This window comes from Exophiala dermatitidis (genome assembly GCF_000230625.1).
Source record: "Exophiala dermatitidis NIH/UT8656 unplaced genomic scaffold supercont1.2, whole genome shotgun sequence".
NCBI lineage: Eukaryota > Fungi > Ascomycota > Eurotiomycetes > Chaetothyriales > Herpotrichiellaceae > Exophiala > Exophiala dermatitidis.
This window is the reverse complement of record NW_008751647.1, coordinates 3,809,274-3,831,766: the sequence shown is the minus strand read 5'-3', so window position 1 is coordinate 3,831,766 and position 22,493 is coordinate 3,809,274. Positions and strand designations below refer to the sequence as shown.

Genomic DNA, 22,493 nt, shown 5'->3' with positions numbered 1-22,493 from the left:
AAAGAAGGACGCGAAGAGAAGAGTAGAAAACGCCGTGCGCGATCGAGACAGGCAGACAGAGGAAAAGAGTGGATGGATGTGTAAAGCGGTACTAAAAGTATACCTTACGGTATAGTAAGTTGGATGTTCAGTTGAATCAATGGATGGAAACGTCGATTGAAGCTCGCGATAATTCATCGATTCATTTGATCCAAAATGGATTTGGTTGGTCAGAGCGGATGACTAAGCGGCATCGACCTCGTCTACAACTAATAGAGGCTTGCTAATCAGGCTGCTAGCATCGACGTCGAGATACTACGAAAGTGAGTGGGAAACCAGGAAATACGAAGAACATGGGTCTACTTCCAATGTGAATGACACTATTATGTGGGTGAAAGGAGCGCGTGGTTCTTCCCAATATATCAGATTAGACGCCCGCCGCTATGCTATCAAAACACCCTCGTCAAAATATACTCATACAACATCCCTAGCTTAATCCGCTCAACCTTTTATACAGGGCCAGCGCCACCTTCGCCGTGCAATTTCATCCGTCAGCTGCTCTCCAGCCAAAACGTCTCGCGGGACACCATGACCTGAAGACGCAGCTCGTCGAGCATACTTCAGCAACCGCATTGCTCCACCCGGAGTAAGCCCCTCGACTCGCCGGGCCATACCAACGCTCGACGGCCTGACAAGCTTCAAGACCTCTTTTTCGCCCATGCTCAAGCCGTGGACACTGTCATAGTCCAGGTCAGCCGGTAAGGCTAGAGATTCGTCCCGTTGGAAAGCCTCTGCCGCTCGTTGCTGGTACCCTATGTAGGGCGCATAAAGGCTTTCGATATGAACTCGCGTCTTGACTTTATCATCGTAATTCGACAGCCCTGGTAGCGTATCGACGCGGCTGGCAACACTGTCGACATTGACTCCTGGAAGGCGAAGCAAATCAAATGCACTTCGCTTTGTCGAATCGATGCGCGTCTGGAAGCCGAGCCTCAGCCATTCCTGGGCCGAAAATCGCGCCTCTGACAGGGTTTTCTGCAGCTCCGCCATTTGGTCCCGGATGCTGGTAAAGCGTGTCCACCGCTTGTCTCCTACCACTCCCGCCTGTCGACCTTTTTCTGTCAGGCGTAGATCTGCATTATCAGACCGGCAGCTCATCCGGTATTCACTGCGGGCAGTAAACATCCGATAGGGTTCACTGACGCCTTTGGTGATCAGATCGTCAATTAGGATTCCAATGAACGCTTCGGCGCGCGACAGCGTGAACGGCCCTTTGCCTTGAGCTGAGAGACCGGCGTTGATACCCGCAATAATACCCTGGGCAGCTGCCTCTTCATAGCCCGTGGTGCCATTGATTTGGCCGGCGAGGAAGAGCCCCTTGATGAGTTTTGTTTCCAGGGTCGGGAACAGATTCCGGGGATCGATGTAATCGTACTCGACGCCATAGCCCGGCTGAAGCATCTTGACGTTCTCAAGTCCCTTTATCGTCCTCAACATGGCATATTGCGCATCAGCTGGGACAGTCATGCTGATCCCATTCGGATAAATGATCTTGTTGGGTTCAAGCCCCTCGGGTTCCAACCATATAATGTGTTTCGGCTTGTGGCCAAAGCGGATGATCTTTGACTCCAGTGAAGGACAGTAGCGAGGCCCCTTGACCGTTTCGCGGATGTGAATAGACTTGTCGAGATTGGCCCGGATAATGTCATGCGCAGCCTCATTTGTGTGAGTTACCCAACATTGCAATTGACCTTCATCCCCAATTTCGACAGTATCGTTCAAATAAGAGAAAGGAACAGGCGGCGAATCTCCAGGCTGGGGTTCCAGAGCACTGAAGTCAATCGTGTCTCGATCCAGTCGTGGTGGCGTGCCTGTCTTGAGTCGTCCCAGAGTGAATCCTGCACTCTTCAACGACTTGCTGAGGCCGAAGGTCGCGGCCTCGCCCATCCGTCCGGAAGGGTAAGCCTCGAGGCCAATATGGATTTCTCCGCCTAGAAATGTGCCCGTGGTAATGACCACTTGCGACGCAGGAATGACTTGGCCGTCCTCAAGCCGAATCCCGGTGATCCGTCCCTGTGAAATCTTGTCGCTGGGATCAATTCCGTCTTTCGACACTATTATGTCTGCGACTTTGCCTTCCAATATGCTCAGGTTGGGCGTCGACAGCATCTCTTCCCTCATATATTTCTTGTACAGGTCTCTGTCGATCTGGGCGCGTGGTCCCCAGACCGCTGGGCCCTTTGATTTATTCAGGATCCGGAATTGAATCCCGGCTTTGTCGATGACTCGTCCGGCGACTCCATCCAGCGCATCGATTTCGCGGAGCATCGTGCCCTTGCCAATGCCGCCGAAACTAGGATTGCACGAACAGACGCCCAGGTTCGAAAGGGACGGTGTGACCAAGGCGGTGCGTGCGCCCGATCTTGCCGCTGCGGCGCTGGCTTCGGTGCCGGCGTGACCTCCTCCTATAACCACGACATCGTACGGCCTATTCAGAAAAAGAAAGTAAGCGGCGTGACTGCGAAGGCTGCACGAATACAACGTACCTGACTGCATCCGCCACCGCGGCAAAGAAGCGACGCTGGAAGTACCGAGACCTCGTCCTAGGAGTATGACCCCATTGTAAGGAGCCCGGAGGCCGTAGTATCGGCCTCATTATGGCTTTGTGAAGATGTACTTGCACAAACCGTGATGAACAAGTCGAACTCGATAAACTGCAGATGGGGCCCAGAGACGTCCGGGAGACAATTTTGGGTGTTCTCGGATAAACCTCGGGAGAAGCCTTGTGTAGTTGGACGAGGCTGCGGATCCCAGCCTTGCCCTTCAGCCTCGCGAGAATTACCACTACCACTTACCTTGATATTGTAAAGAATCAAAAGTGAAACCCTCAGTCCATGCGCATAGAAATACTCCTCAAGGACCTGGATACATAGTATGGTAGTCAAGAGAAAATGATATAGACCCTCGGGCGATGCGCTAAGGCCCTCGAGGCTCCCTTCACCACAGCCCGTCGCCCCCGATATCCCGGGAGGGATCCCTAAGAAGAAAGAAAAATAACAGTATATGTTTTGTGATCACCCATTTTCTTCCAAGATTCGCAAAGACCCCCAGCACCGATTGGTCAGGTACAAACCACTTTGGCTCAGCGGCAACGAGCCCGCCCTAGCACCGCTAGGGCAGGAGTGGAAGGCATCCAATCGACTGGGCGAAACCGAAATCCTCGAGTTCGAACCACGCTTGCGGCAAAGTCAACAATCAATGATCTAACCCTGCGAACCCGGGTTTACACCAACGAACGAGCCGCCGCCGACGAAACGGAAAAACCCTGCGAACCCGGGTTTCACTTACCACAACCCCCATATCAAAGGGGTTTGTGGAAAAGTTTTTGTCAGTCCAGCAAAAACTCACATTTTTGAAGCGCATAGGATAGGTGCAAAGGGAGTTCAATTAAAGAGACAGTGGTGCGAAATAGTATAACATTGATTTTGTACAAATTACAGCCATGCTGATCATCGGCGCCAACGTGCTTGGAAAGAGGAGAGTCTTTAGAAGACCACATTCAGTACCTTGCCGCCACCAACGACCACCACTCTTTTTCGCTTTTCCCAATCATTCTTTTCTTGTAGCCACACTCGGCCTTCTGGTGTCTTGAGAACGGCATCGAGTATCTCTGCCTCCCTGGCGGCTTTATCAGCGGCAGTAGTGCCTTGCGTTTGATTGGATGGAACTTGCGCGGTAAACCGAAGCTTACCATTTATCTGCACTGCGCAGGTAATGGATTTCTTGCGACCGCGCATGGCAGATTCTTGCTCTGGTGTCAACAAATCGCCAGTCCAAGTTCTGCTGAAAATACTTCCTGGTTGTTGGCCTGCCCCAAGGCCCTCCCAACACTCTTCGGCAAAGGCTGGTGTGATTGGAGCCATCATTCGAAGCAGGGCGGCAACTGTGTGATATGCGACCACCAGTTTCAGCTTTTTAACTCCAATATCATGAAGTGCGTTGGTAAGCTTGATCAGATCGGACACAGCCGTATTGAGACTGTAGATGTCGTTGGAGAAAGTGTGGGATATGCTCCTGCTGGTTGTTTGAGCAAGAAGCAAGACATCAATGTCATCTTCAGACAACGAAGCAAGGTCAGTCAGACACGTTGACAAATCCTCGCCTGCAGTGGCATATCCTTCATCACCAATATCAGAAACGAGGCGATTGACTCGTCCAAACCATCGCTGAATACCGACAATCTTTTCTTCGTCCCACTGCAACACTTCACTGACTGGAGCTGCGAAGAGAATATGAGCCCGCAAGGCATCTGCCCCAAACTTCTCAATCAAGGCAGACGGATCAACACCATTATGTTTGCTCTTGGACATTTTCTCCCAGCTGATGTTAGCGGGCTTGCGTGTAGACTTGATGACAGGCGTTTCGCCCTCAAAGTCGACTTCTCCGGGGAGCAGGAACCGGCCAGTATCGGGATCTGAGAATGTTTTTCCATGGACCATGCCTTGTGCTATGAGCCTCTGAAACGGCTCCTGGCTCCCAATCTGATGGGGAACAAGGCCCTCACTGCAAAGAAATTTATAAATGAAGCGAGCATAGAGCAGATGCAGGATGGCATGCTCAATCCCACCCACGTAAACGTCGACGGGGAGCATGCTTTCAGCGGACTCTCGCGAGAACGCCTCCTTTCCGTTGGTGGGGTCTGGGAAGCGCATGAAGTACCATGAAGAGTCGACAAACGTATCCATGGTATCCGTCTCTCTTTTGGCCGGTCCACCACAGCTAGGACATTTGCAATTGACCCACTCCTCGATCTTGTCCAGTGGATTCCCCGTCTGACCTTTGATGGACGTATCAAGGCGCGGTAGTACAACAGGGAGATCCTTAGCCGGGACCGGCACTGTCCCACATTCAGGACAATGCACGATTGGGATCGGCGTTCCCCAATACCTCTGTCGGCTCACCAACCAGTCACGCAGTCGCCATGTTTCATACTCTTCCGCTAAGCCATGTTCACGTAGATTCTCCACGAGTTTGGTGCCCGCTTGATCGCTGGGCAGACCCCCATAGGGACCACATGCTGGGGTTAAAACGCCGGGGTTGGTATATGCTTCTTTCATGTCAGAAGGATCGATTTCGGTCAATAAGTCGTCGGCATTTGCTGGTTGTATGACCACCGGGATAGGAGACGAGGGCCTGTGAAGCTTCCAAAAGCTTAAATCTCGAGAATCATGGGCAGGAACACCCATGACCGCTCCTTCGCCGTAATCTTCGAGCACATAGGGTGCAGTGAACACCGGTAGTGGTTCTTGATTCGTGTTGTGGATGTGTGAGAGAGGGTTGAGTGCTCGGAGAGGCAACTCGAAGCCCTCCTTTGAGTCCGGCGCAAAAGAAGCTCTTCTGTCCAGGAAAGCTTGCAGTTCTGGGGACTGCGTAGCCAACTGTTGCACAAGTGGGTGTGTCATGGACAAGGCGACATACTTCACACCGAATAAAGTGTCTGGCCGAGTGGTGAAGACATGAACAGGCACAGAATTTCCACTATCATTCTGCAAACTGAACTGAATGCGCGCACCGGTAGAACGACCAATCCAATTTTGCTGCTGAGAGATCACCCTTTCCGGCCATTTACCACCCTCGGACAAATAGTCAAGATCACGGAGCAGTGCTTCTCTATATGCCGTGATTCGGAAGAACCATTGGCGGAGTTTGATTTGTTGCACCATAGCTCCTGATCTCCAGGAACGGCCATTGCTGTCGACCTGTTGACAGTCAGCAAAGCACTTTAGCGAGTAACGAAACCCTCACCTGTTCATTTGCAAGGACAGTCTTGTCGACAGGATCATAATTCACTAATGCTTCTGCTTGATATGCCAACCCTCGATGAAACAGTTTGAGAAAAATGCCCTGAGTGTGCTTGTAAAACAATGGCGAACATGTTGATATTTCCTACAGGGAGCTGATCAGCGCTATGTACAGGTGCTCCAAGCTCTTGACCTACGGCATCCCAGTCAAAACTTGTGTTCATGGTCTGAAGCTGTTTTTTCATCTTCGCTATGTTGTCTTCCGTCCAGACCGCAGGATCGACTCCGCGTTCGATAGCAGCATTTTCAGCCGGTAGACCAAAAGCATCCCAGCCCGTAGGATGTAGCACCTTGTCGCCTTTCATCCGTCTATAGCGGGCTATCACATCGGAGATAGTGTAGACGCGCAGATGTCCCATGTGCAAAGACCCTGACGGATAAGCAAACATGGGAAGGATATAGGACTTCTCTGACGCTTGCGATGGCGCCGGCATGCCACCCTGCGCAGCCCATCTCTGCTGCCATTTGGTATCGACAGCATGGAAGTCCAAACGAGAAGAAGTCTGCGTAGCGGCGTACCGGCAGGAGGATGAGCTGACAGAGCGAATAGATGGCAGCCTCCTGGACTGTCGAAGGGTGACGCCGAAAAGCATCACCTCCGGCCTTCCACACCAATCTTTGGTGGGAGGCTATGTCGAGCGAGTAAGGGGCCGATTGGGGTTGGAGAGGGAAATAATTGATAGTCAGGCTTTGAGAGAGCGCACCCAGCCAGATCAATAATGATTGCCATCAGTTGTCGCGCTTATCCATATGATCACGTGCGTGCTAGCGGCAATGCACGGCTAATACTAATGCTCAGCGTGGCCGCAGCTACAACCCGCTTATGTAAGTGGCCACGGAGTTTTGACGCGTGCGTGGGGCTAGAACCAACGTCACACCTCAGCTCACCTCTCACGCCAGTGTCCGAATTCGTCCTCCACTCGCTTCAACATCCTGTCGCAGCATCATCTCTCCTTTGTCCATCATGTATAGATCAAACCTCTTGTTGAGCCGACCTATTGCGATTGATGTCGCGAATTTGGTGGCCAAACGTGTGACCAAGCAGGCCACCCCCTTTAATCTGGCAAACACTTGATGTCCGTGCCTGTGAGAACAACTTGACAATTGGGTATTCCGCCTCATATGTTGTGCCTCAGTGAGCACCCAGGCTTGCGGTAAGTCAGGTAGTGATGTCTTTAAGCTGACCTTACACTGTGAAACCATTGCCATCTGTCAGACTGGAGTTGATGGTCAGCGGCCTACATATATATAACTTCTTGAGGACTCATGATGGAAGAGCATCCTCCTCTATTCCAGCATCTGAAGACATCACTCTGTGAGCTGAAAGCTATCATGGTAATGCATGGAAACGAACGCCTGGGAGCTCGCAAACCATGGGGTCCTAGGCGTATCTCTATCCAAACCATGTCACGGGCCTCCATCTGTGGCGAAACGCACTGTCTCAGCCCAGGCCCTATCTGGTTTCCAGAAAAATGAGGATGCCTGTTCAAAAAAAAAATTGGGTCTGGTGAAGTACCTTGGATGCCCTCGACGTTGATGGTTACCATGTTGTGTTGGCAGACACCAAGACAAACCACTGGCCGGCTCAGTATCCTCCTGCACTCAGGTGTCTGACATCTGCCTCAACTTTTGAGCTGTTGCAGTCATGCTGTTGGTCCATAACATCCAGGAATTACAAAAGGCATCAGCAATACCAGTGATCTGGCCTTCACTGCTGGTTACAGAGAGGTTGTGTGAAGACCCAACAACAGCTCTGGATATGGTTGGTCGTTTAGACAAGGAAGTCTTAACGCAGGCCAGATGAGACCTAGTGCGCGAAAGATTCAATTGCACTATCACCTGAAAGGACAATAGGACGTGTCATCGCAGGTATTCGGCCAATACTATATCTTCTCTGTGCACATGATGGCCTATTGTCACTAACGCGTGTCGAGTCGACCGTTTTTGGCTGCGACTGCGCATATTCACACGTTGATAAATCAGTTTCTTTCCTCTTCTCTTTAACTTCCAGCAACATCATCCTTCCATCCTTTCCCTTGTTGTTCGATCATCGATCTCCACACGCTCCAGACAACGCCCTACGACTGCGATCTGAGATCACAAGGCCGGCAAACCGATCGCCAGCTGTGAACAAGCTTAGATATTCAGAGATGGCTACCATGGCCAGAAGTATCTCAAATCACGAGGAGCCGGGTGAGCCGAGTTTGATCATGCTTGTGATTGCGCTCTCTAACCTGCTACATGACAGATGGAAACACCGAATCGTCTTCCTCTTCTTCGTTTCAGTCCGTCAGCGATGGCAAACCCTATATTGCCCCTCCCGAGCCTCATCTTCTGGGACTTCCATGGGAAGTTCGTGTTCAAATCTACATATTCATTATGGACAGTCATGCTGAAGCCGAAGAATCACTTGCAGCCCATGGCGTCAACGGGCTCGAGAATCTACGTCTTGTCTGCCGCATGTTGAACCAGGAAGCGCGATTCCAAAGTATCCTTAGCATCGTCAAGGTACCCGAGAACAATCTGGACCCATTTTTGGACGCTGCACTTACTGGCCCTTATCGTTACGATCGCATGAAGAGTCTGACTATCGAAATCCCGCACCAAACCCCTGCACAATTCTTCAAACTACTAGCATATGATCTCAGAAGCAGAACAGGGATGCTGGAAGAATTGAAAATCTTTGGCGTGGGTCTAGACAACTGTTGGCAAGAGACCAGCTCTGTCGGACACCCTTGCGGCAAGGTCATCAAGCATCGGCACATCACTACATCCGAAGAACCACCACTTACTATTGACGGTCAGATATTCCATGGTCGTGCCAGACTGCTACACGTTCTGCAGCACCTCAGAATGCTCAAAGTGTTGGTTCTTGACAATCTCAATATGCCGGTACTTCCATTACATGTGCTGAAGAACAAGCCGCCTCTACGACGCCTGCGGATTGGTACAGATCCGCGAGCCATCCGCCACGCTGGCTATATCCGGCAAAGTGAAGAGCTTCGGATGGGCGATCTCCTCTTCGCTGTCCCTGAAGAAGCGCCTCCGCTTAAAGAGTTGGATATTTCTTCCAATGGCATCGTTTCAGCAATGAGCGTCATAGGACGAGTGCTACCAACCCTTGAAGTCCTTAACTGGACCATCCCCGACCCCAGCTCCCAGCATGGTGCGAACGACCTGCGTGAGAGCGCTGTTCTCCTCTCCGAGTTTCGAAATGCGCAGTGCATGCGTATTTTGAGGATTTGCTTCCATGCTCCTTTCTTTAATGGACACAACGACCAGACCAATGTCATGGTCGCGCTTCGAGAGGCTCTTCAACTCATGCCTTCTCTCAAGATCGTCGAAGTGCATATTCGCTCCCATGCACCCTGGCATGGGCAGGATTTCCTTTTCGCTCTTCCAGATTGGATCGAGAAACTTTTCCTTTCTGATCGCTTCTTCCGCAATATCCAAGAAGTCATCAGTGTCGTTGGTGAGATTACTCAGACCTCAACGGAGGACTTCCTGCCCTGCGAACCTTCCGGCATTGAGCCTTTCGACATTAATGACGAACTGAGTCGAGGTGATTTCATTCCCATCACAAAGAAGTTGAAGTTCGTCGAATTTGAGTTCTACGACCAAGAGGGCAAGGACTTCGAAATCCACATACGGCTATTCATGAAACTCAATGGCCAACTGCTCGATAAAGACCGCAATAGACATCTGGCCGTGTTGAATGGATCACACATTAAATGCAAGGCAGCTACAAATACCCCCAAGAAGGACGGGCTGGGCTTCATCCTGACCAATGGTGGATGGAATGTGCCAACACCAGATGAAGTGGTCAGAATCAGAGAAACGCAGATGGAGTTGGAGAAGTGTGGTCTTCTCGACAATGCTTATTTTGGTGAGGAGATTGAAGCACAGCTGGTTTTCCTTGCGGAGCCTGTTGCTAAGGCATCGGAGCGTGCTTACTACTCTTTGCCCGCAATCGAAGATGTGACCGACCCCTTGAGTGCCGAAGGCCACTGGCTAAGCTGTCACGAGCATTAGGCCAGGGTTGCTTCGCTTCAGAAAACAGGTGGTCCACCCATGAGGGTACAAACGGTGCATGTTCTAAGAACATCGAAGTGTACGACATATTGAGAGAACGGGCATTCCGGGCTTTTGCTTGGCCATAGTGAGAAGGGTGCAGGCAGAGAAAGCAGAAAAGGCGCCTCTGAATATCATGCTTTCAAGAGTGGCTTGCAAAGGGTGTCCGGCATTCCCGTTGATGCAAAGGATTGAGAGGCCATACCAATCGTGCCTCAAGTATGTAGAATTATTTCTCCAGACAGAACAAGCAATGAAACCAGAATTGAAATGGCCCAAAGGATACTAGTACTTGACGACTCGTTCTCCTCCATCCTTGGAAGTATTGCGAGGCTGCAGAGATACTGCATCATAGAGCCTGCGCGTCACCGTAGCTTATGTAAGAGGAATACGGCCAATTACCACCATGGTAGCATTTCCTCCGGAACTAGTACTACTATAGCAGCACAGAAGCAGGCTGCATGACTCGTTCACCATCAATTTGACGGGCTTCGGGATTTATGCCTTGTCATAGACCTCAGCGCGAGTCAGCGCTGATACAATAAAATACCATGCAAAATGATCATGATCCCTCCCACACCTCCTCGCCAGGAGGCGACCTTGCACCCTCGTCGCCGAACCAGGCAGGCCGCAAGCGCAAGACGCCGTCCGGCTCTCGCGGCGTCGCGAGCCTGACTCCTGAACAGCTCGCGAAAAAGCGCGCCAATGACCGCGAGGCGCAGCGTGCCATCCGAGAACGGACGAAGCAGCACATTGAAAGTCTGGAGCGCAGGATAGAAGAATTGACCTCCCAACAACCGTACCAGGAGCTCCAGGCGGTGATTCGGCAGAAAGATGCGATCCAGGCCGAGAACGAAGAGATCAGGAGGAGGTTGGCCTCCATCATGTCCATTTTGCAACCTATAGTTGGTGCGCAAGGGTTGACAGGTAGGTACAGGCCGAGGCCAAGATAGAGCGACGGCAACGACATAGACTGACAGATCCTCCAGATCTCGCAACAGCCGCGCAGCACAATGTGCAGCCAGGAGCGGGACAGCAGAACGAAGCGTTCCGGGGCAGTAATATCTCTCCTGCGGATCCGTACTTGAATGGAAGACAGCAATTCTCGGCATCTCCTCATACATCCCAAGCGACGGTGGATGGTTCATCATATCCGCCGCCTTTCACGTCTGAAGACCACAATGAGAACAGGGTGTGGGTGTCATCTAGAGAAGCGTTGAGCCACCAGCGCGACAACCTCCAGCGGGGACTGGAGTTGAATGACTCTGGGGAACGGTTGTCTTTCAATTTCCTTCTCGAGGGTCTGGCCCAGCGACCCGGAGGCAATAATGTTCCCTCTCAACGAGAACAGTCCTCTCCCGTCCGACGGTCAGCATACCCATTGCTTCCTGATCCAACACAGCAGCCAGTCTCACAACCACCACCCTGGAAATTGCTACCCAAGCACGTCCCGCCAACATGTCCGCTTGACGGCCTTCTACTGAACTTTTTCCATTCTCGACGACACGAGGCGTCGGCCAACCATGATCCGGCCATGAACCCAACCTACCCGAGCGTGTCGTCTCTTCTTAACCCGGCGAGCGGCCACCAACTCGACCCAGTGTCTCAGCTTTCGTCAGACATCATCAGCAAATTCCCCAACATCTATGACCTGCCGGAGCAGGTGGCCGTGCTGTATTTCATGTTCCTCAACATGCGCTGGCAGATCAATCCGACGCAGGAGAATTACGAACGACTACCCGAGTGGCTTCGGCCGACTCCTTCGCAGCTTTACACCCCCCATCCCGCATGGATCGACCATATCCCATGGCCCATGTTGCGCGACAAGCTCATCGCCAATCATCAGAACTATCCGTTCGAGAATTGGTTTGTCCCCTTCACCAGCGGCTTGAGTGTCAATTGGCCGTACGACCCGATCGATTGTCTCCTCGCGACATCCGAGCGGGACAGAGAGGACCCGGCCATTAACCCGGTCTTTGAACGCCACATCCGCCGCCTTGAGAACTGGTCCGTCGGTCCAGCTTTCGCCGAGGCGTTTCCCGCACTTGGGGACACTGCCCGCGTCAAGCGCAAGGACAACGGTAACTCCCAGCCTCAGTCGCAGTCGCAGTCACAGTCGCAGCCTCAGGCGCAAACCCAAACAACGGGACACCCGTCGGCGAACCTGGATGCTCCCAGTACTTCTGGCTGATCAATGCTGTTAGCCGTGGCCACGATTGCTCCAAAGCTCCGCCTCTCCGCCTGTGCATGATGTTGTATCACGTAAAAGGCAGGGAGTGACCCTTTCCTTTGTCCTTGATTGCATGTTTTTCGTGTGTCGCCGTTCTCGCGGGTTGTTGGGCTCGCTCGAGCAGCTAGCGTCACTTTTGCCTTTTTTGCCCTTCGCAGGATTGGGGCGTCATCCTCGTCGAGTATTCCCATTTGCTTCCTGTACAGCGAGCGGGTCTTGTGCGCTTCTGCCTTTTTCAAGGGCGCCGCTTTTCGTTTCTGCGGAGGAGAGAAGGCTGCAGCAACACACCGCTGCTGGCTTTGAGCAATCGTACATATGATATGATACCCGCTAAGCGCGCGCTTGATTGTTGTTAGATTAGGGATTTCATGGTGTTTTTGCCCAAAGGTATCTAGGTATCATACTGCCAGTACCTTAGGCAGTGCGTGATACAGTTTTTAGCGTCTGGACAAGTGGGAAATATATGCTGGCCTTCAGGGGCAAATACTACCCATACTAGTACTGTTCTTTTTCATCGCATCATACTCGTTTTTGTTTCTAGTGCTTAGGGTACTACAAGTCTCTTTGTATGGGGCACAATACGTACTGTACCAAGTAACTGACTGTACTTCATCTTCACCCGCCATGCATTCGCCTCACTCGCTCTCGCTCCCCGTACTGCGCCTCATGGTCTATTTTTCAGACCCAAACAGTTGTAAGTAATTGGCTTTCCTTTTGACAGAAGTCTCGATCCATTGAAAGATGACTTAATGATCTCTCAAGGACTTGAGGAATCAAGATTAAGACATCAAGCAGCCGCAACCTTGGGAGCATACTTTGCAGCGGCCGCATCAAACGCGGCGCTCTTTTCAGCAAGATCCTTAATCAGGGGATGTTGATCATCCTTCTGCTGTAACTGCTGCAACAGACCCTGAACAACATCAGTCTTCTTGCCCATGACACTAGCCAAAACAACACTGTTCGCAATGGCCTGGACATCCGCGTTTTCAAGGTTCATGGCCTGCTGCAATGCGGCCTCGGCCTCTTCATGACGACCCAGATGCAGTTCCGCGACGGCCTGGCCCACGAGGGCGGTGGGCGACGTGGTTCCAGGGGTGTTTGCCAGTTCTTCGTACACATAAAATGCCGACTGGTACTTTTCGCTCCCGCCCTCGCGGATATTCGTCCACGACTCGGCCAGGTTAATGAGCAGCGAGTCCTGGGCCCATCGTTTGGCCGCGCTCACTTCTTTGACTGCGAGGTCGGTGCGGTTTTGGAGCAGGTGGATTTGTACTAGTAGCGCGACGGCTTCGAGGTTCCCCTGGTGTTTGGAAAGTAGCTCAATTGCTTTGGCGTATTCGCCTGCCGCGGCGAGGACGGTGCCGGCGCAGATTTGTACGGTAGGGTCTTCGCCGTCGGATTCGGCGAGGGAGAGGGCGGTTTGGACGGCGGAAGTGGAAGAGGGGTCTTGTTGTTGTTGGGCTAGGGCGAGTATTGATTTAGATGCGGCATCTTTGGCGGTCTTGAGCGGAGAGGAGAGGACATATGATGCTTGTCCCAGCGCGATTTGGGCGCGATATTTTAGGAGTTGGGCCGTCTTTTGGTTCTCTGTCGATAGCGCTGAGGTGTCGTAGTCGAGAACGGTTTGGTAGGCGTGCGTGTAGAATGCCGTGGTTATGTTGAGAAGTTCTGTGTTCAAGCAACGAGTGTCAGTGGAAATGTGGATTTCTGGTAGTATGGAAGGGTGTGTGTCCAAGAGACCAGTAAGACCGTGGTTGTGGTTGTGAGAGTGCTAAATGGTATAGGTGTGAACGTACCGCCTTCGCCGGAGAAGGGATCCATGGTGTCGGGTCTCTGGTATTGTTTCGCTGGGTACAGGAGAATAATGCTGGTTGTATAAGGGCGCGAAGGGAGCACACGAGGTTTCACGAGAGTAAGAGTGTCTTTCGTTGCGTCTAGTTGAGGAAGCGCAGGTGGTCAAGGTGTTCGGTCTGTGTCTCGAGAATTGAAGTTGAACGTGTCCAATCCACCGCGGCGCAGCATCTGGCCGTGAGGAATATCAGTACTAGTGGTTGGATGCCGCTACTAGTGCAATTCTAGCACTTGTTTGTCTTGATGAGGGAGGTGCGGCGAGATGAGTTCTCCGCGTCTCAACCTCTCCGAGTCATCTACTACCAGCCCCCATACCCACAGGTTGACCCTCCCTAGCCCTCTCAATCACCATATAACCCGCAGAGTATACCCATCCTCGTTGAAATCCTCAAGTTGCTTTGACTTTTTAAAGTGCCGCTGGCGGCAAGACAGTCTACTATTACTGCTTTAAGACAGAAGGCTCCTTTCATCGCATCTTCCGCCCCGAGGATCGATAACCATGCCCCGTACCGCGCGGTTCAGTTTCGCATACAACAGCATCATCCTCGACCACCATGCCATCCAGACCCGGCGGGCATTGAGCCGTGTCAAAGCAAACTATCACCTATTACTCAGGAATCAACCGAAAGGACCACAGTTCAAGACCCAGGACCTGGGGCCTTCGAGAAAATGGCAGGTTCCCAAGATGAAGAACATCGAGGACCGAGAGCAAAGCAAGGCTCTCGGCATGCTTGACACATACAATATGTCGTCCAACCAGATGAGGTTACGAACCCTGGCGTTTGATGGCGGTAATGCAATGGACTACGACTGATGAAACACACCTGATTTTGGGAAATGTACTTGTGATGGCGTTTTCAACTATATGATTGTACTCTCTCTGCTCCGATAGTATGTATCTTGTATAAGACCACTCTGCTCGCAGCTCACCAAAACTTTATGGTTGCTTCTTCGCTTCCACTTCGGCTCGAAATTCCATCCGACATCCAGACCAAGGCTGGTATGGTGCATTGCATCACTCTTTCAGCGGAACAGTATCGACGAAGAGAGCCGTTCCAAACGCCTTGGGATATCTCTCTCCATGCACGCTGGCGGCATTGATAGCCGCGCGGATCTTGTCATTATCCTCCTTTGTGATCTTGACATTCAAAGCAGCCATGTTTTCATCAAAGTTCTTAATCTTGGTCGTGCCCGGAATGGGAATGATATCGTCACCCTGGGCCAAGAGGAACGCAAGCACCAGTTGGCCGGGCGTGCATCCCTTCTGCTCGGCCAGGTTCTTGATCTCATTCACGAGCTTCAGGTTTTTGGGGAAGTTTTCGGGGCTGAACCGAGGCGCGAGCCTGCGGAAGTCGTCCTCCTCGAAGTCGTCGGGACTCTTGATGGCGCCAGTCAAGAACCCCCGGCCAAGCGGTGAATATGCGACCGTGGCAACACCGAGTTCGCGACATGCCTGGAGGAGACCGTAGTCTTCGATCTCCAGCGAGAAGGGGCTATATTCCATTTGTACGGCGTCGATGTGGGCGACCTGATGGTTTTTGTAAGCATATACTCACTGTACAACTGACATGCAGATATTGTTGTTCTCGGAAGTACGAACCTTGCAAGCTCTCCTCAAACTGTCGGCACTACACTCACTCAGACCCAAATACTTGACCTTTCCGGCATCTTGCAACTCCTTCATGACTTTGACCGTAATCTCAATAGGCTGGTCGGCCTGCAGTCGATGACAGTAGTACAAATCAATATGGTCGACGCCCAGCCGTTTCAGGGACCGCTCGCACGCTTCGCGGATATACTCGGGTTCATTACGGACACTTCGCTCTCCGGTTTTGGGGTCTTGGTAATTCGCAAATTTGGTGGCCAAGAAGATTTTCTCCCGTGCTCCCGGGTTGCGCTTGAACCATCGGCCCAGCAGGTCCTCGCTGTCGCCGTACATGTCGGCTGTGTCCCAGAACAGTTCGCCGGATTGGTAGATATGGTCGAGAAGTGCGTATCTCTCCTCATCGGGCTTGGGTTTGCCGTAGAATGCGCTCAGGCCCATTGTCCCAAAGCCGATTGCTGTCACTTCGGGCCCGTTCTTGCCCAGCTTGCGGGTGGGAAGTTTGGGAATGTTGGCCATGTTCGGAGTCGGTACGGGGCGTAGCGAAGTGCTGGAGTTTAGGGCGTTTCTCGTAATGTCACAAATGTGAAGCTGAGTGAACCGGTTTGCACTCGAGTGCTTTGCTTTGCTTTGCTTCGGACGATGGCCGTTCGAAGCTGACCGGCACAGGATCTTGTATAAATACCCTGAGTAGGTGTCGCTGACGCACGTGCTGGTGGCCGTGTTTAACTCCATCGACTCTCTGATGATGCGGCTTCGAGCCTCGGACATAAGATGCTACGATTGCTCCTCTCTCCACTTCCATCTCCATCTCCATCTCCACATTGACCGCCATGACGTCTTGGATAGGTTGTGTCAGATTGTTACTAGTAAGCCCCACCACAGACTAATCATTGCGAAATGGAGCCTTTGTGGTCCTCTCCTGTGCTCTCGTGCGGCCGCGTCCGCCGCATCCGCCGCTGCGGCATTGTGCAATATCTCCGCTACTTAGGTAGTCGAACTATCAAAATCGGGGAATTCTTACCTCCGGGCCCATCGTTGACACGATGCAGATGCATGTGAACTTGTGATTTCACGGAGGACTTGTTCTATTTCAACGGGGCCTGGGGCCTCGTCAGACTATATACTTTCTAGGGGTTATACGATAGCGTACGACGCTAGTCGAGACCGAAAGACGATTCTCGACGTCTTTATAATACTTAGTACGTAGAGTATCTATTTTATTATATTCTCCTCTATCTAGACCGTCGAATAGTCTTATTCGTTATCGAAGAATATCGAGTACCTTTATTAGCCTTATAATAGAGAATAAAATAGTATTTCTATATTCTAAATACTTCGTTTTCTAGATAGTTCTATCGTTAGAATAAGTATCTATAGTATCTATATCTTCGGTATCGATCGAGATATATAAAGCGAGTATATATCTCTTATCTTTAGCTATAAAAGTAGTATATACGTCTAGAATAGTAAAGCTAAATAAATCGAGAGTAAATTAAGATTATTAAGACGATAAGTAAAAAGAGTCTATATACGTAATAGTACTCGCCGTTACTCTTCGAAGCTAATTCGGGATTAATCCGACGGAATTTTAAGAAGTATAAGTAGATATCTCTTACTTCTTTTCTCCTTACTTTCTTTCTCCTTACTTTCTTTTATACCTCTTTCTAGTCGTTTATATTTCTAAGTTCTAAGTTCTTTATTAATTAAAGCTAAATCTTCTATAACTACTATTATAGTTAATATACTATCTAGATAAGTTAGAACGTCGACTAGACTATAGATTCTAAATACTTAGTACTATCGACGAGTTAAGAAGATAGTTAAAGATCTACTAGTAATTAAGACAATAAAAATAGCTTCTTTCGTAAGTATACTATATTATATTAAAAGATATAGTTACTAATTCGTTTTTAGATTAACGATAATATTTATAGTATTAAGTCTAGCGATATAGTAGTTAATTCTATTATCTAGGCGAAATAGTACTAAGAGTAGTTCTTTTCTCTCGATAATAGCTTATTAGTTTAGCTATATAGCTATATTCTACGGAGACTCGTCGAATTTTATAATTAGAGAGATATTACTAATATATACGTTAGAAATACCCTTATAGAGTATATAGTAGATATTGTAAATAATCTATATTATAAAATATATCTTCGTATAGTTAAACTAGACTTATATTAAGAGTTAGTATTCCTAGAGTATATTTCGATATCTATCTTTAATATATCTATTTCTACGGATTCGATATATTTTTTCGGCGGAAAATATATAATCTATACTATTCGCGAAGTTAATTATTCTTTATCTAATAATTAAGATATAAGTAGCGAAGCTTCTAGTTATCGTTAGTCTACTATATCGATATTAATATCTATTTAAATACGTAGTACTAAGAAATATCGTACTCGATCTTCTAAAATATAGAAAGAAGATCTAGTAGAAGATATAAGAGAAGTATATTTTAGTAAGAGAATAAGTAGTCTATATATAGCCGATAAGGCTAGAGAGATAAGTAGTCGTATAACTATTAAGATTAAAGATCTAGAGAATAGATTCGACTTTATATTATCGCTATAGATAGATATAGAAGATCGACGTTAAAAGGTATTAATCGCTATCTAGAAGATAACGTAATAGACTTTAGATCTATATTATATATCGAAAACTATTAAAGTTATTTATAGAATCGGTAAATCCGATATATATATAAAGTAATACTCTCTACTAATATCGACTCGATAAAGTCGTTATTCTATAATATCTATATCTTTAGTAAGAATAGAAGTTATCGAGACTAGTTCGGAGTTAGAAGAATACGACTATATAGTTAACGAGCTACTACTAAGGTATTATTAGTATATTATCGATTCTTCTCCTAAGCTATTATTATAGATACGAAGTTCGTCTAGATATATATCGAAAATATATCGTTATACTAAAGAGACTATATAATATATATCTACGCCTCCTAAGCTAGTATATAACTCTAAACGTAATTAGATTATAATATAGTAACGATTCGTACTAGTCTCGTCTTCTATAGATTTATCGATATAATCTATATAAGACTATATATCGACTTATCTAGTACTAGAACGTCCGTCTTTTTATTATCTAGTATATAGATAATCTACTACTTCTACTTATTTTATATATAATATTCGTCCGCTATCTACCTATATATAGTAATTAAGTCCTACTTCTAGTTTAGGCCTTTTAGGGTATTCTTACTATAAAACGACGATATCGATAGAAGTACTACTACTAGGACCGACTTTAACGGTATTATAGTAAGAGGGCCGCGAAGTATTACTATTTTCTTATACTACTACGGTAGTAGACGATACTCTATAAATAGTCTATTTTATAGATAAACCTTCTAGTATAATATAACGAGTAGAGGAGCGCGAGCGAGGTTCTTCTACGCCTACTATATAAGGCGATTTACTATAATTTATTGGTTATTTTTAGGGTTTTTTTTTTAATATATCTAGAGCGCTTCGTAGGACGTCCTAATAACGTATAGCTAAGGGTCGAGACCTAGTTTGCGCTCTAGTTTCTATAGATTATCTATAGAGAATACTATTATTATTAGATTATTTAGTCTTATACTATCTTTAGTCTAGAATTAGGTCTTAATAAGCGTCCTTTAATATATTATTAATAAGAAACTAAAGACTCGGCTATATTATAGTTAATATTTTAAACTACTAATAAAGATAATAAATTATCTCGTCTCCGCTTCTTATAAGATTTCGAGTACTCTTAAAGAATAAGATTTCTCTTAAGTATCGAAAGAGTTATTCTAGTAGAATTAGAAGATATTATAAATATACTTTTTATAATATTAGCGAATATCGAGAAGAATAAAGTAGATATATCTTAGTCTATAAGATTCTATAGCCTTATATCTTTAGATTAATTTAGTCTATTAATAGAGTATAGTTTCTTCTTACTTAAAATAGCTTTAGCTAACTTATTATAGCTATTCTTTATATAATTTATATAGAATAGGCCTACTATATTATCTATATACCCTATAATATCGATAGGATAGATCTTAATATCTATCGATATAGATTTAAGTAGCTTAGTATAGAATAGAATAGAAGTATCTTATATAACGGTATCTTAGTACGATCCGATAAAATTACTCTTATTTCTTAAGATCTCTTATCTATTCTAAATATAGTTTTCTATTCTTTTCTAGAGTATTAGAGAGATTTTAAGAGAACTAAAAGTCCCTTCGTTTCCTATTCTTCGCGTATTAAGAGGGTTAGACTATAATAGTCTATTACTACTTCTCTATTTCTATCTAATCTAGGCGTATAGAGAAATAATCTTTATTCTAGTTATTCTATTTAATACTCTCGAAGTACTAATATCTTTATTACTCTTCTTAGCGACGAGATATTATCTACTTAAAGATAGAGTAATCTACTTTAGAGAATTAGAAGCGAGAGCTACTTCGATTATAATTTATCTCTCGTAGACTATCGTAGTCTTCTCTATCGATATCGCGCCGTAGAATATTAGCTTCTATTCTTTATTTCGCCGACGTCTATTTACTAGCGTTACTTTAGTTTTATAGCTCTTCTTTATCTTACTTAAACTATCTTCTAGTTATTCTTATAATATCTATTATTACTTTAATATTATTAATAGCTTATAGTATATTAAGAGATTAGATTTATTACTAAGTATCTAAAGTACTTTATTCGAAGATTTCGTTATACTATCTTTAACTATTTAGAATTATATTTATTATACTTTAGTAAGCGATTAGATTATTTTCTTATCTAAATTTATTAAGTAATATCGTATTAGATAGCTTTTATAGATAAATAGATATAAGATCTTCTAGTCTATCGTTTCTAGTATATACGTACTAAATTATAGCTTCTTTAGAATCTAAAAGAATTCGAAGTAGTTAGATTTAAATTTCTACTTTAATATATTATTTAGAAGAACGAAATCGCCTTCTTTAAGTAAAAGATATAGCATTTTTAAATATATTAATTATAGTCTTTAAGAGTAGAGCTCTCTCTTAATTAGTAGCTTATTTACTTTATAATATATAATATATAGCTATTCTAGTCTTAAGATAAAGTTAATATTAAGGTTTAATAAATCGAATTCTTATTAATCGCCTATTAATCGAGATTCGAGTCTATAGACGAGCTTATATAGACTTATTCTAGTTACTATATAGAATTTAATACGAGTTACGAATAACGTTAATAAAAGATACTTATTTTATAAGAGAATTTATTATTTAATAAGTTACTTCGTTAGAATCTCGCCTAGTATTTTATTAAATCTTTCTATTTTCTTATTAGTCTAGAGATAGTAAAAGATTATTATATAATACTTTATCTTAACGTAATTAAGATAGTACTCGATAATCTTCGAGATTAGATTAGCGCTATTATTTGATAATAATTCTTAAAATATTCTATACTAGTAGTAGATTTCGAATAGAAAGTCGATAACTACTTCGTCCGTAGCGTTCTTTATAACCTTTACTATTAGCTAGTCTATAGAGAAGTTAATAGTCGTTAAAATCTATTAATTCTTATAGAGTATAGTTAATAGTAAGCTAACGAAGTTAATTATCTATTTTTCGAAAAGTTAGGAGATTTATTTAATCTACGAATATAGTTCTTTCTAGTTCTTCTTCTATCTCTAGACTAACTAGTATTAGTTATAAATTCGAGTATATATAAGAATATTCTTTATTATAAATAGCTACTATTCGTATATCTTAATAATACTTTCTATAGCGGCCGCGCTATAATATCCGTAGTATTTATAATAATACTTAATAAAGTCTTAACGAAATAATATAGAGATATAGAAAATAAAGTAATTACTAATCTTTCGGAATAGATAATCTTCTTCTATAAAGTATTAATCTAGATTCTTAATACGCGCTAGCTACTCTTTCTAGGCCGAGCTTAAGTCGGATTTATTCTTCGTTATTAATCGAGCTATAATAGTATCTTTCTAGTCTATATTATCGTTCGAATATACTATTTATTAGATATTTAAAGATACTTTTACGTCGCTAGAGATCTATACTTTATTAGTAGAGCTCTTTTCTAGAAAATTAAATCGTTTAGAAATAGTATTAGAAATAATAGCTTCGAAGTCTTTACGATATTAGATATTTAAATTAAACTCGAGAAACTTATTAATCTATCGTATAAGATACTTTAAAGGCGTCCGAGTAGTATTTAGATATTTTAGACTTTTATAATTAGTTATAACGATCGTCTTATAGCTATTCTAGAGATATATAATCTAGATTCGAAGAGTATATTTAATAGTAAGAAGCTTCTTTTTATATATAGAATAGTTTAGCTCGACTCTATTAAGTTTCCGCCCGTTATAAACGATTAGATATTACTTTCTATTAGATTCTTCTTATAAAAGAATATAACCTAAAATCTACTTAAAGTAGTCTATTTCTATACGAAAAGACTTTAATTTATCGACTTATTATAAAACTAGTTTAGTAGCGAGAGTCTTCTTAAGTATTTAGAAGGCGTACTTATATCTCGCGTTCTATCGAATAGATTAGAACTTCTTTTTTTAAAGCTTAATATCCGTCTTAATTAATAAATCGAATAAAGATATAGTAATCTTTATAAAGTTTTAAATAAATCTTCGATAGTAGAAAGCTAAATCTAAAAACTAATATACTTTATATACGTTTCGAGACTAAGGCTATTCGAGAATAGCTTATATCTTTATAGACGTAGATTAATACTCTCTATTATCTACTATATATCTATAGAATTTAAGCTATTAGACGCTAATAATATACTTCGATAGCTTTATATATAGTTTATAGTCGTATAGTATCTTAAATATCTATTTAAGATAG

The 22,493-nt window shown here is 45.5% G+C and overlaps 7 protein-coding genes across 7 annotated transcripts; 3 read left to right on the top strand and 4 right to left on the bottom strand.

Annotated features, from left to right (window-relative positions):
• Window positions 1-480: 480 nt before the first annotated feature.
• Window positions 481-2,635, bottom strand: HMPREF1120_02846 (tRNA uridine 5-carboxymethylaminomethyl modification enzyme GidA; the record flags this gene model as incomplete). Its single annotated transcript, XM_009156892.1, has 2 exons — window positions 481-2,467; window positions 2,526-2,635. 2 exons carry the CDS (start codon window positions 2,633-2,635, stop codon window positions 481-483), a joined length of 2,097 nt encoding a protein of 698 aa, XP_009155140.1.
• An 889-nt stretch (window positions 2,636-3,524) lies between these two features.
• Window positions 3,525-6,433, bottom strand: HMPREF1120_02845 (leucyl-tRNA synthetase; the record flags this gene model as incomplete). The annotated part of the gene is made up of 3 exons (XM_009156891.1): window positions 3,525-5,738; window positions 5,785-5,925; window positions 5,978-6,433. The coding sequence occupies 3 exons, from the start codon at window positions 6,431-6,433 to the stop codon at window positions 3,525-3,527; spliced, it is 2,811 nt and encodes a 936-aa protein (XP_009155139.1).
• A 302-nt stretch (window positions 6,434-6,735) lies between these two features.
• Window positions 6,736-10,191, top strand: HMPREF1120_02844 (uncharacterized protein). Its single transcript, XM_009156890.1, has 2 exons — window positions 6,736-8,033; window positions 8,089-10,191. Exons 1-2 carry the CDS (start codon window positions 7,991-7,993, stop codon window positions 9,870-9,872), a joined length of 1,827 nt encoding a protein of 608 aa, XP_009155138.1. The 5' UTR covers window positions 6,736-7,990; the 3' UTR covers window positions 9,873-10,191.
• A 172-nt stretch (window positions 10,192-10,363) lies between these two features.
• On the top strand, window positions 10,364-12,766 carry HMPREF1120_02843 (uncharacterized protein). Its single transcript, XM_009156889.1, has 2 exons — window positions 10,364-10,838; window positions 10,901-12,766. Exons 1-2 carry the CDS (start codon window positions 10,463-10,465, stop codon window positions 12,100-12,102), a joined length of 1,578 nt encoding a protein of 525 aa, XP_009155137.1. The 5' UTR covers window positions 10,364-10,462; the 3' UTR covers window positions 12,103-12,766.
• Window positions 12,767-12,928: 162 nt separating this feature from the next.
• Window positions 12,929-13,962, bottom strand: HMPREF1120_02842 (uncharacterized protein; the record flags this gene model as incomplete). Its single annotated transcript, XM_009156888.1, has 2 exons — window positions 12,929-13,809; window positions 13,938-13,962. 2 exons carry the CDS (start codon window positions 13,960-13,962, stop codon window positions 12,929-12,931), a joined length of 906 nt encoding a protein of 301 aa, XP_009155136.1.
• A 529-nt stretch (window positions 13,963-14,491) lies between these two features.
• Window positions 14,492-14,806, top strand: HMPREF1120_02841 (uncharacterized protein; the record flags this gene model as incomplete). The annotated part of the gene is made up of 1 exon (XM_009156887.1): window positions 14,492-14,806. The coding sequence occupies one exon, from the start codon at window positions 14,492-14,494 to the stop codon at window positions 14,804-14,806; it is 315 nt and encodes a 104-aa protein (XP_009155135.1).
• A 201-nt stretch (window positions 14,807-15,007) lies between these two features.
• Window positions 15,008-16,114, bottom strand: HMPREF1120_02840 (aldo-keto reductase (AKR13); the record flags this gene model as incomplete). Its single annotated transcript, XM_009156886.1, has 2 exons — window positions 15,008-15,520; window positions 15,593-16,114. 2 exons carry the CDS (start codon window positions 16,112-16,114, stop codon window positions 15,008-15,010), a joined length of 1,035 nt encoding a protein of 344 aa, XP_009155134.1.
• Window positions 16,115-22,493: the final 6,379 nt, after the last annotated feature.

Bases quoted from the DNA above. Each gene is read 5' to 3' on its own strand.
- HMPREF1120_02844 (XM_009156890.1), top strand. From the start codon at position 7,991: ATGGCTACCATGGCCAGAAGTATCTCAAATCACGAGGAGCCGG. The intron at 8,034-8,088 runs GTGAGCCGAGTT...GCTACATGACAG, and splicing joins CTCAAATCACGAGGAGCCGG to ATGGAAACACCGAATCGTCT.
- HMPREF1120_02843 (XM_009156889.1), top strand. From the start codon at position 10,463: ATGCAAAATGATCATGATCCCTCCCACACCTCCTCGCCAGGAGGCGAC. The intron at 10,839-10,900 runs GTAGGTACAGGC...CAGATCCTCCAG, and splicing joins TGGTGCGCAAGGGTTGACAG to ATCTCGCAACAGCCGCGCAG.